Genomic DNA, 13,204 nt, shown 5'->3' with positions numbered 1-13,204 from the left:
CGAGCAGACAGTTTGCAGGCCAGAACCCTCAATAATATTAAGCCAGTTTATCATCACTTTCTTTCCACATCTACCTTCGTGAGCACCTCTCGATGCAGAGACCATTTATGACAAGGCTATAAACAGGTCTAGTTTAAAATGTATCTAAATGCAAGATAGAGATGTCAAGAATGTTTGCACCTTCTGGTTTCATTACCTCCTTTGCAAACCAGAAATTACTTTATGCTGAATTAACTGAAAGCCAGTACTCTGTAGTAGCAAAGATGACCAACATGTTTTGACACCACAAAGAACGGGGCAGAGTGGTGACAGTCTGTGATCCAGTGAAGGCAGGAAGTCTGCAGATGACAGAACCGTCCTGTTTAATTTCAACAGCACGATCCCTAGAGCAAGCGTCCGCTATGATCCATGTATATGTCCCTAATTGTTAACTGATGTACAGGCTATATGAAGCATGGTGCCACTTAAACCCACTGCTATCTCATCCTGCTAGCATGGGAGAGTAAGGCCAATTTCCCAGAGCTAAGTCCCATTTTCTGGACTATTGTATATACGAAATTCTAAGTGATAAAAGAAAATACAGGAACTCTGAAAACACACAGCAGAAGGGCGGCTCCTTCCAGATCACAACCCAGGACAGAATATAGAATTCTTTCCTTTAAAAGCCCCTAGTGCTTGAACTGGCTTTTTGGAGCCCATTCTCTTTGGAGGGATACCTTGCTCAGCCTAGATGTTTGTGTGTGTGTGGGGGGGGGAACGGAGGTGTTTGGTCCTGCCTCAAAGTGATGTGCCAGACTTTGTTGACTCCCCACAGGAAGCCTTACCCTCTGAGTGGATGGGAGCGGATGAGTGGAAGATGAGGACAGCAGGAGGAGGGGAGGGAACGGGAACGGGGATTGGTATGTAAAATGAGAAAATACATATATTTTTTTAAAGTTTCGAGTATATTTTGTGGTCTCCAGGTTTTATGCACTGAAAATGATGCATGCATACATGACGTAAAAGTAGACACTGTCTACAGCAACAAGGAAGGTGCGGTGAGGAAAAAGTAGGGGCGTGTGTTTAATGTGAATATATACTTGTATGAAAACTAATCAGCAGCCGTGTACTGGAAGGGAGGGATCTGGTCTTCGAGATAACTCACTTTAAACTGAAAGAGAGACTGAATTAGTATCTGGCTGTTCCTAAGATGATTTTTTTATGATAAACAATAAATCATAAGTAGAAAGTAATAATTATAAAATTAAATTACACAAAATGCATAGGTAATTATTACAATTGTGCCTTTCATGTGTGGATAAATTATGACCCCTCTAGGTTTTCAAATGGATTTATCAGAAAATTCAAAGTCAAGTTACTATATTTTCTTTTAAAAAAGGGGAAAATAAAAACCCAACACCCCTTTGCTCCCAGCACTCTTGAGGGAGAACAGGCAGAACTGTTCAAGGCCACCCTGGTCTATAGCAAGCTCTAGGCCAGCCAGGCCTACATAGTGGGGACCCTGCCTAAAAACAACCCTGCCCCGTGGCTTTGTTGGTACTTAAACACTTACATAAATAGACACTAGAATCTCAAAGCAAAAGACATGAGCGTGGAAGAGGTTAGCACGCACAGGTCTCCACGTGGAACAAGAATCTCGGAGAGTCTGAAACGTTTGAAGAAAAACTCCACATGTAAGACAGACATCCAAAATGGCTCAACATAATTTATTTTTTTATGTTAAAATGTACAGAGTTCTTTTGAAAGTCCTTGCTAGAAAGGGGGAAAGATATTACATACAAGGAGAGGAAGGGAGGCTACCTGGCCAGGAGCGCATGACATGAGAAATACAAAGGCGTCTAGGCGTCCCTCCCCTCACTCACGAGTCACCAGGAACAAAGTACAAAGAGGTTACAAACAGGAAAGCAAATGTAAACAGACAGGATAGACTTAGTTTGTACATGCGGCTTTTAGAGGCATCTGGAGCTCTATTCACACTCTCTAGAGATCTCTTTAAAGAGGATTTTTATCTTTCTTAAAATAGTTTTTAATATTCTACAACAAAGATAAAAAATTTTAAAGATGGAATGAAATGAAAAGCTCTTATTTTAAAAGGCATCAAAGTCACTAACAAGTGAGTTTTTAAATTTCTTTTTTTAGAAGATTACCCAAGTTATCTTGCTAAAAATACATTTTTTTTAAAACAGAAGTGAAAAAATGACAGGTACCAATATTACCATGTTGGATAATTTTCTTTTATAATATAGAAAAGAACATATTTTCTACAATAGTTCTACAGTCACAAAGAGGCTTGTGGAAAAGGGAGCTGCCTGATTGAATTTAGAAAGAAAGGAAAAAAAAACCACAACTGCAAACCAATAGAAACTGAATTCACGGCCCTCATTTCAACAGCTTCTCCTTCTGCCTTACCCACCCTCCTCCCCAACAGACCTCCCTCCCCTCCCCCCATCCCTGCCCCATCCCATTCAGGAAGCAATGACATAGCTGAAGATGTGGGAGAGGGCAGCACAGTGCACATTCTACAGAGATGACTGGGAACTGGAACAGTATATACAGAGAACTGGGTCCTACGCAGCCTTGCACATGCTCAGAGTCGATAGCGGGACAGGGTGGAGTTCTGCTTTTCTATCTAACACGCTTAATTGAGAAAGCCAATTAAGGTATATAAAAAAGCCCAACAAACCTGTGCATTTGAAAAAAATGTAATGCCTAATTAGTACTTTAAAAATTTATCTATATAAAATGTACAAATAAAGGAGAGAATTTATGCTTACAGTTATTTCTTTAAGCATTATGTCCTCCCTTTGGATATTTGACTGCACATACCAAGTGGTATAATAGTTTCCATCTTCTAATGATGGAATATATAATGTATATATATAATTATAATTATATATATAAATTTTTAACCTATCCCTGGAGCAAGTGAGAAGAGAGTGGGCGAACTAGTTAAACACGCGAGCGAGTGTCCTGAGCCCGGCCGCCCAGCTGTGCCCTACGATGCTGGTGGTGAGGCTCTCCTTGCTCATCACTCGCAGGAGAGCGGCTAGTGCACACTGGTCCATGGGATGAGCTCAGGACCTCAGAGCCAACAGAAGGAGAGGTAATGCATCATTTACGCAGCTATAGAAGTCACCATCGTCTCCCTTTGGACTCATTCTGTACCAGGTGGTTTCTAAATCACTGATACTCCAGTCATTCATGAAAACTGTATGGATAAAATGTGCCAGGCAAATCACAGGGCTTGCTCTGAGGGTTCCCAGAGTCAAAGGTGTAAGCACAAGACCTCAGTCCACATTTCCAAGTACATACTACACAAGAGGTGAGTGGAGTGTGCATGTTATGGCTGATTCACCAGGTGGTAAAAACCAAGAGGTGCATCCCTCTTTCTGACTGGTAACTGACCATCTGTATCCTCCAAAGGCTGGAGCAGGACTGCAAACAGCTTTCCTCTGAGATTCTGCTGTTAAGTGAGACTTACAGTATTTTTGTGTCTCTGAGTGCTGAGTGGGAATATTAAAAAAAAAGAATTATATTACACTTGATTCAAGAAAAACAGGTATTTCAATGAAATCTACCTAGAAACACTCTTGGGGAAAGGTTTCCAGAGGTGTGTGTTTGTACAGGGAGGGGAGGGAATTTTACAGGAGAAGCATTTCCTGCCTCACTTTATTATTAATAATAATAATAGCATTATGTTTCAGGAGCTTGGGATGCTCTCCATGTCCCCATCCCTACTCCCCTAAGTGCCTCCTGCTGGAATGAAGTGGGCAATGAAAGGTTGGGTTTGGAGGAAAGGGTCTGGCTGACCCTTGAGATGTATATATAACATTTAAAAAGGACAACATTGGGAGCTGCAGACAGTGAGGGGAAACATACATTTTAAAATAAAATAAGTTTCACGTTTACATAAATTCTGTTCATGTGGTGTATAAAGAAAGTAAGGCTCCTTTTAATTATGAAAAGATTTTGTGCATGTTTCCCCACCCAAATCCATTTTTAAATGAGTTCTACTGTAAAATGTTCAAGACTGAAGAAAACAAAAACCCAGAACAACATTGAACCCCCAAAAAAGAGATCAGGTTTTCTAAAAACAAAACAGTAATAATAATAATAAACCAAAGAAAAATTCCTCTAATTCTACAGTAATATTTTAACTGGAAAAAAGGTCCGTTTTTTTCTCTGGTTTGTCAGTATAAAAAGTTCCTTTATTTATATATATTTAAGCTTTTAACTGCAAGTTCATCTCGCTCATCTTCTCATGTAAGGTCCATTAAGTGACTGCTTGGGCACGCCAGCAGCATTCATATAGCTGTGATGGGAGGGGCCAGTGTACATCATGTTTCCATGAGGGTTTGGCTGCATAGGCTGCTGGGTATAGGCCTGGCTCCCCATCATTCCCATCTGCATCTGCATAGGATACTGTGCTGTCTGGTTCATGTAGGCAGGGTTACTATGGTAACTGCTATTCATCATGGGTTGTGTCATTCGATAGCTGTTCATGGCATTCAAGGTGTTCATATTCATGGAATTGACATTATAGGCTGGAGTGGGCATTAAATTAACCCCCATGTTCATGCCACGCTGAACAGCCAATGCTCGAGGGCCAGCCTGCATGGCAACTGCTGACGGGCTGCGGCCATATAGTTGTTGTTGGTGTGCAGTTGCAGAGGGTAAAGGTGCAGACTTGGAGCGGATAGAAATGTGCCCCTTGACTGGCATCTGCCCTTGCAACCTCTGAGTGTGAGGAATGCCAATGTTGGTGGCAGACATGTTGCACTGTAGCAGAGGTGATGTGAGGTTCATAGTAGTAGATGCCAAGTTTGGGGGTGGAGTCATGGTGGCTTGTGCTTGAGGGGTCCCAGCTAAGGGATGAGATGGAGCTAGCTGAGCCAGTCCAGTATTAGACAGAGAAACACTGGTTGCATAGGAAGTCACAGCAGGAGAATGGCTGTAAGGCATGGCATGAGGGTCCATAATGGTGTTAGTCAGCTGCTGCAGCTTGGCTAGACTGAAGGTGGCTGATGGCTGAGAGTAGCTGCCAGCACCAAAATCCCCTGGAATCCTCTCATAGATGCTGATGTTCCCAGTGCTTCCAGACTCTGGTATCTCCATAATCATTGGAGCCGCAGTGAAGCTGTTGTTCATACTGCACTGCGACAGAGGAGGCTGCTGCTGGGGTGGGGGCGGGGGCTGGGGCTGTGGGGGTGGGGGCTGCTGTTGCTGTTGTGGCTGTGGTGGGGGAGGCTGTGGTGCCGGTTGCTGTTGTTGTTGCTGTTGCTGCTGCTGCTGTGGTGGTGGTGGTGGTGGTGGTGGCGGCGGCGGTGGCTGCTGGTTACTGGGAGGCCTTTCCACCACACAAGTCTGAGGTGACTTGATATTACAGTTGGCAGCAGGCTGGACACTGCTTTGTTGCAGCATGCTGCAGCTGTTGCCCATGTTTGCCATTTGCTGAGTAACAACACAACTGTTCTGGGTGAGGCTGCTTGAAGACGACAAACCACCATAGGAGCAGCTACTCTGAGAGGAGTTATTCCCACAGATGCTGCTGCCCATGGTGGAATCATAGCTGCTTGGGTTCTCATAGTTCTCTGTGGTACTCTCGATGCTGCCCAGGTCACTGAAGCCACTGTCCACCACCTGCTGAGAGTGGTCTGATACGGAAGGCACATCCATCATGGGGCTGGTCTCCATGTTCTGCATAGAGGGTGCGGACAGCGATCCTTGCTCTGGGCTGATCTGTGTATAGCCACTCTCCAGGGCAGGCACGCTGGGGCTGCTGACTGAGCGAACTGATTGACTAGGATGAGATGGAATGGAAGATATTGGGCTATTATGCTCGGAAGCATGACAGTCTTCAACCATTGACATCTGAGGGTCCTCATCAGTGTGGGTGTAACTCTGCAGAGTCTGGCAGGCTGCAAGAGTTTCCTCACAGTCCTGATAGGCTCCTTCATGCTCACTGCTTTCTTCTTGAGTCAAAGACTGCACCGCCTGTACAGTTTCCAAGTCCAGTTCACTGTGTGGAATCTCTTCCTCTTCTTTTAGCTCAATTAGTTCTTCTTTAGTGTTTGAGTCTTCCTCGTGGTCCTCCTCAGACCCCGGCATGGTCTCTGACACCACAGATGCCTCATGGGAAGGCTGTTCCTCTTCAGAATCCGGCTCAGTTTCATCCTTATCCTTTATGTTCTCCCTACTGTCCTGCATGTTTGCATCTAAAAAAGACTCCTGGATGCCAGGCTCCTCCTTGGGGTCTCCTCCAGCTGCCTGCTCCTCTGGCTCTTTTGTCTTCAGGGAATCTGGATGGCCATCATCCTCGTCGTCAGCATCATGGTCCTCATTCTGGTTTGCCTCTGCAGTCACTTCATCGTCTTCCTCTGGCTCCTGTTCTTCCAGCTCTGGAGGCTCTTCCTCAGATTGCCTCTGCTCTTCCAAGGGCTTCTCATCTTCCTCATCTGCCTCGGGTTCTTTGGGTTCTGCCTCAGGACTGTTGCTACTGTCCAATGGGGACATGGCTCTAATGTCACTGCTAGTTGTGTCCTCTTCCTCCTCAGCCTCCTCGTCTGCTTCTGTATGCAGCTCCTCCTTCCTTTCTTCCAACAAGGGCAAGTCCTCCTTTACCTCAACGATTTCTTCATTCTCTTGCATTCTGGGTTTACGTCCAGGTTTGATGGGAACTATGGGCTCAATTATGCATTCTTGTGTAGAAACAGCTATGATTTCCTGATTCAGTTTAAATCCTGGTTTTCGTCCAGGTCTTTTCTTCCAGTGGATAGGTTTTCGGCTCTTGCCTTTGGGCCATCCCTTTTTCTTTTTCATAGGTGTAGAGGTATCTGGCTCAAGTGAAGCACTGCTTACATCACATTTTCGCAAGAGAGATACTGGCTTTAGGATAGGAGTGTCTGTATAGAAGAGATAAGAAAGTAAAGACAGGTTACAAGATCAGTATTCCTCTGAGACCAACATGTAAACAGAAGAATCTAAGGGATAAAGCTAATTAATGATATGAAAGGGCACACAATAAACTATCAAACAATGACACCATCCTGGGCAACATGATTCTGCCACCTACTAGGTAAAAGTAGTTTGAGGTCAAACTCTATGAAGATGCCCGAAACAAGCAGCAAGAATGTGTCAACTCTTAAGTTACAAATCAGCTTCTTCTGTTTCCTTTTCTGTAATCTCTTTGGTTTATTTATTTGTTTGTTTTAATTTCCACAAATTGTTACTTGAAGTGGGATGATAAGCCAATTCCTGCATACCACAATTGAGCCATCCCCTGTAAACAACTGTCAACAGGTTTATATGGGAACAATCGCAAGGCATTTAGTCTTAAACAAAGACTGGCATGTAGTGCTAAGCAAATAAGGAAAAGTCAAAGTGCCAATAACAGTTAGAGGGAATAAATTCAGCATTGGCATTACTTTTTCCTAAATCGTGGCAAAATATATGCGAGATAAAACGTTAATCATTTTAAAGTAGAGTTCAGTGGCATTAAATACATTCTCAATTACTATTAGTTTTTAAAGGCTATGAACACTGAGGGAGTGTCAAAGGTACGTTTGTGGTACAACTGGGGAGTCAACAAAAGCAATAGTTGTAGGAGAGAAAACTGTCAAGGTCATGGGAGCTGACATGTGGGACACTGTTGTGACACACGGTGACAAAGACAAAGCACCAAGTGCCAGTTCACGCCAAAAAAAGGTGAGTTTCCTAGATATATATCAATATATAACAAGAATAAAACACTGGATCATGATTTATAACAAAACAAAGACTTTAATGATTACTATATTAAAAGCACATATCATATAATAAGCCTTAAAATAAGATAAATGTGTCAAGTATGGTGTGAATTTCAACACTTGGGAAGCTAAGCTAAGTCACAAATATGAGGTCAGCGTGGGCTTCATATCTAGACTGTGTTACAAATACTCATAGTTCTTCCCATCATATGCACACTCACATGCATGTACATGCAAACATACACATACATATATACATACACACACAAGTACACATACACACATACATACACAGACACACATGTACACATACATACATAACACACACCACAAGAATTTGTTTTGGTTCTAGGGACTGAATTCAGGGCCCATCACCACCAAGTTCAATCTCTTGTCAGAAAATCCAAGTTCTATCTACTAGATTTCAAGCCAAGATTTTAAGAGAATAAAATAAAAGATTCTACTAAATAAGGCAAAAGATAAAGTAAAAGAGTACAAAGCAACATTGAACAACTGGATTTTATTCAAATTCAGCTGTGAAAATATTGAGGCCATTCACACAAACACAATGCAGGCGTAAGGCGGCACAATGCTTCACCACACCTAGGCTAGGATGCCAAGGTCTAGATTCTTCCTACCTCACACCATGGGAGCCTCAGCAGCTGTATCTCTGGATGTGAAGTAAAATAAATCTATTTTAAAAGTAAATGATTGGTAGTTTAGCAAGATCATATACCTTAGCCTGTTCTGTTATTGTTGCCAATTATGAGAGATGCATAGTTGGTTGCTGGGTTGTGCACCTGCAACCCCAGAAGAGAACAGGCTGAGGCAGGCCAGACTGCTGCATAGCAAGTGTCAAAACAGCAAAAAAGAAATGACTACTGACTAAGATACGTTAAAGACTTGATTCAGGAAGGTTCCCGACAGGGGAGGAAGTTCCTGTTGATACTAAGTGTGCCTCCTCAGCATTCACCCTTTCAGCAGAGGTAACTGAGCACCTGTCTTAAACACTCAGCATGCAGCAGTGAGCAAACAGACAAACACCAGAGACCACACAGCCTAGTAGTCAGCTACTCCACCACCCTTTGACTGAAGACTCAGGTAAAATCCTAGGCAATACTGGGCAAAAAGAAGAACTTCCGATAAGATATCCTGCAATGCTAAGAGCAGGTCCAGATTACAGAAACTAAATGCAAAAATGGATATGGATATATTACACACAACTTGCAGAGGTCCCTAACCTTCCCTTCCTGCCTTAGCGAGTCACACTCATTTTCAACCCTTTGTAGAAGGGTTTGTAGCTGTTCCTGCTATTTAAAGACACAAGAAGTCACTGTAAGAAACAGTTCTATAAACATACCATCCACATCATCTGACTCCTCTTCTTCCTCCTCATCTTTTGCTGGCCTCTTTGAGGAGGACTGACACCTAAGGACATCCTGTGAGGACAAGCGATGAAAGTACCCTCTGGGGAAGAGCTCATTTTCATCCTCGTCCTCCTCTTCTTCATCAATCTCAAATGTAGGCTCCAGTCTCGGCATTGGTCTCTCAGAGTCAGAATCTTCAAATGGTTCATCTAACACCTCAGTGGTCTCAGAAATAGTTTCTGTGACTACACTGCTATTGTGGTGCTTCCGCTTGCGGACTCTTCTTCTTCGGTGAAGAATTGGTTTCTATTTAGTAAAGAAAGCAAATATTTTATTTGTAGTAATAAACACTTTCTTCTGCTATAACCAAAAATTTTAAAATTTTGCAAAACTAGCATATTTAAAATGAAGATGCAGCTTGCTGAAAGATATTTTGGTAAAGATATAATGAAGTATTAATCATAGAGATATGGGTCAGTAAGATTGCTCAGTAGGCAAAGATGCTTGCTGGGCAACCTGGGCAACCTGACAACTTGAGCTCAATCCTTGGATCCCAAGGTAAAGCAGGGGTGTGTGGGAGACCTAAATCCTCAGGGTTGTCCTGACCTCTACATACCTGCTATGGCACAAGCCCACATACTCACATCATACACATTCAATGCATTCGTGTACACACACGTACACAAAAGGATTTCAGATATTAAATGCAATTTTAAGATGTAAAAAGCAAGTGTGTCCAAAGAGTGGATGTTGTTAGTGCATTATTTTTAGTTCAGTTAAATTGTACACTCTAAGGAGTCACCTGCTTCAACACTGAAGTAACTCAGATATCACTCCCTTAACTTTTTTTCAAGAGCAAAAGGAATAGAAACATTGTACCTCACACACCACCATGCAGTCAGTCTACTGATCAATAAATAAGCATGACATGTGAGGAAACCAGTTAGAGAGCACAGAAATGCAGAGCTGGAACGTGTTCACCTGGTGGAAAGCAACAGCAGCATATGGAGCATGGTACATCTTTACACTGGCCTGACCTAACAGCCGACAACCCAAGGATGACTGAATCACTAGAAAGGTTAGTACTTGCTCAAGGTCATTCGTCTAAGCACTGCTGCAGAACCATATATTGAGTCTCCTTTAAGTGAATTTTGAGAATATCTCAGTGCTTTGCATACAATTTCACTGCTGTTACAATATTCATGGTTTTTTACAAAAGAAAATAGCATATTTATTTTACCACATAAATAGGAAAAATAAACCCTAGGATGGCAAAGATATATACTCTTTATGATCATGCAATCAACAGTAAGGATAATCAGTTTAGTTTTTCTCTACTTCAAAATATACTGGGAATTTTCAATTACATTAAAAATGGCTCTGCTTCTTAGAGAAGGTGACTCTACAGCTGAGGCAAGAAATATTCAAGATAATTTTAAAATATCTTGCAGTGTCAGAGAAGGCTTAAAACAAAACAAACTCCTAATGATGGTGACACTAGGAATATAAACAGGAACAAAACTAAAAAACCTCTGAACAGCCAGTGCTGGGTGGGATGAGTTAAGACACAAGTTTAAAATAGCGTTACAAAGGCCCTTACTGATAGAGACAGCAGAATGGATACACAACCAACCTATGCAGACACTGCTCCTAGAAGAAGTAGCTACACATATCTTAAGTGTGATTTGCATGGTGCTTTCCTTTCCTCCACTACTGTAAGGGGGGGGGGGGAACGACAGCAGAGAAACCCAACAGGGTTAGTTTAGCATCAACAACAAATGGGTATTTACCTAGTTCATCACACATACGATACTCTATACTATCTACTCTACCATGTGACAACAGTGTTTCTTTGCCTTCCTCTCAATACACTGCCTCATTCTAACTGGTGCAGGATAATGTATGAAATACTGAACCTCACAACCTTCAAGGCCATCTCAAACAAAGTCTGAGAAACAACCCAGAAGAACTCAAAGAGAACACTAACTGTAACATGGAATGCTGGTTGGGATTCTGACCAGAAAAAGGCCATTTAGATAAACTAGAAGTCTGAACAAAGAAGGTCTACTAACTAACCCAAGTGTTGTAGATGACAAACTGTGACAAGTGTTTGGGACATATGGGAACCCTGCGTAGTGTCCTTGCAATAATGGTGCAAATTTGAAAACATCCTTAAAACGTTCTTCCTTTAAACAGCCCTGCTACAGAAAGGAACAATTTCATGGCTTTAGGGGAAAGCTGACTCTCATGGTTAGAACATGTCAGCCTGCTTCTGACTGGGTGGGCAATGTGGAGGAACACACCACAGTCTGAGATTATGACTAGTCCGTATCCTCCCCCCCCCCCCCCCAGGAATTTCACTTTCCACGCGTTCATGAGTCTGAAGTTTCAAGTTTATAAACTAACACACATGACCCGGGGTGTGCTCTATTTCAGAACTGCAGGACAAACAGACCTACATAATAAGTCATAGCTACAGGAGGACAAGACACAGAGACGCATCACCTTTCTTTTCAGTGTGGGCTTTGTGAGGATTGGTGGCGAGTTTGAGCGAGGACTTTCTGGTTCTTCCTCCTCCTCACTACTCTCGCTGAAGCCTCTAAAGACAGCCCTGTCCCCGTCACTATAGCAGCACGGCAATCTATCGTTCCCTTCTGGCACTCTGCACTTCAGGCTCTCGGGGCTTTTCTTCAGCTGGCCTCGCCACAGCTCAACACTCTCACTCAATCTTCCCTTGGGGATGTCAGCTTTCCCAGCTGGTTGCACCTGAGACGTTGCTGACTGTTCTTCAATTTCAGTGTATTGTTCTTGGGAAGTTTCTGATTTTTCCTCACATTCTCCATATTGTTCCTGAGGAGTTGATAATGCCTCATCCACAAGCACCTTGGAATCTTTATCACCAAAACGTTCCTGGGTCTTCCTGTTCTTCCTCCCACAGCGGCCCCTCCGAAGTGGCTGGCTGTTGGCAGGAAGACTGTCCCGGGGAAGGGCCTGTCTGCTCAACCGTGAAGAACTGGTCAGTTCCTTAACTTCTGGTTTCTTTTCACTTTCTATTAAAGAGGAAGAATCTTGATCTTTGTTCTCCCGAGACACAGACTTTCCCACCTAATTAAGGAAAACGAAACAAACAAAAACAATGCTGGTTAATTTTTCAGTCTGTTTGATTAAGATAAGAAAACAGAACTTAAAACAGCCTAGATGCCTCTCAACCAACAAAGACTGGATAAAGAAAATGTGGTACCTTTACACTGTGGAGTACTACTCAGCAGTAAAAAACGATGACAACTTGAAATTTGCATGCAAATGGATAGAACTGGGAAAAAACCCTACTGAGTGTGGTAACCAGACCCCAAAAGATGAGCACGGTATGTACTCACTCATAAGTGGATATTAGAAAAAAGCAAAGGATAACGAGCCTATAGTCCATGACCCCAGAGAAAGTACATGACCCCAGAGAAGCTAGGTAGCAAGGAGAACCCTAAGAGAAACATACATAGATGCTCCTGGGAAAGAGAAATAGACTAAAGATCTCCTGAGAAAACTGGGAGCGTGGGGGTGGGGGAGAGAAGGGAGGGTGAGAGAGGAAGAGAAGGAGAGAAGGGGAGAGGGAAGAGAGCTTGAGGGAATGAGATGGTCCAGATGAGGGAAAGACAGAGAGGGAGAGCAAAGAAAGATATTTTGATAGAGGGAGTCATTAGGGGGCTAGCAGGAAACCTGGCACTAGGGAATTTCCCAGGAATCCACACAAGGATGACCCCAGCTAAGACCCTAAGCAATTGTGGAGAGGGTATCTGAACTAGCCTTGCCCTGTAATCAGATTGATGACTATCTTAAATGCCACCACAGAACCTTCATTCAGCAACTGATGGAAGCAGGTAAAGAGATTCATAGCAGAACACTGGGTTGAGCTCCCAAAGTGCAGTCGAAGAGAGGGAGGAGCAAGAATATGAACAAAGGGGTCAAGACCATAATGAGAACACCCACAGAGACAGTTGACCTGAGCTAATGGGAGCCCACTGATGCTGGCCTAACAGCAGGGGAACCTGCATAGGACCAAACTAGGCCCTTTGAATGTGTGTGGCAGTTGCATGG

At 43.0% G+C, this 13,204-nt stretch overlaps 1 protein-coding gene across 1 annotated transcript in view; it reads right to left on the bottom strand.

Annotated features, from left to right (window-relative positions):
- Positions 1-4,124: 4,124 nt before the first annotated feature.
- The window catches only part of Kat6a (lysine acetyltransferase 6A), a 77,349-nt gene continuing 68,269 nt past the window's right edge, over positions 4,125-13,204 (bottom strand). Inside the window, exons 15-17 of the mRNA XM_075986332.1 lie at positions 11,618-12,217; positions 9,106-9,418; positions 4,125-6,902 (exon numbers count right to left, since the gene is read on the bottom strand). Of these exons, the coding sequence (XP_075842447.1) occupies positions 4,252-6,902; positions 9,106-9,418; positions 11,618-12,217 (3,564 nt within the window). The 3' untranslated portion in view covers positions 4,125-4,251. The remainder of the gene's footprint in view (positions 6,903-9,105; positions 9,419-11,617; positions 12,218-13,204) is intronic.

Source organism: Microtus pennsylvanicus, chromosome 9 (genome assembly GCF_037038515.1).
Source record: "Microtus pennsylvanicus isolate mMicPen1 chromosome 9, mMicPen1.hap1, whole genome shotgun sequence".
Classification (NCBI taxonomy): Eukaryota; Metazoa; Chordata; class Mammalia; order Rodentia; family Cricetidae; genus Microtus; species Microtus pennsylvanicus.
The sequence above is the reverse complement of the archived record's forward strand: the minus strand, read 5'-3'. Positions and strand labels throughout refer to the sequence as shown.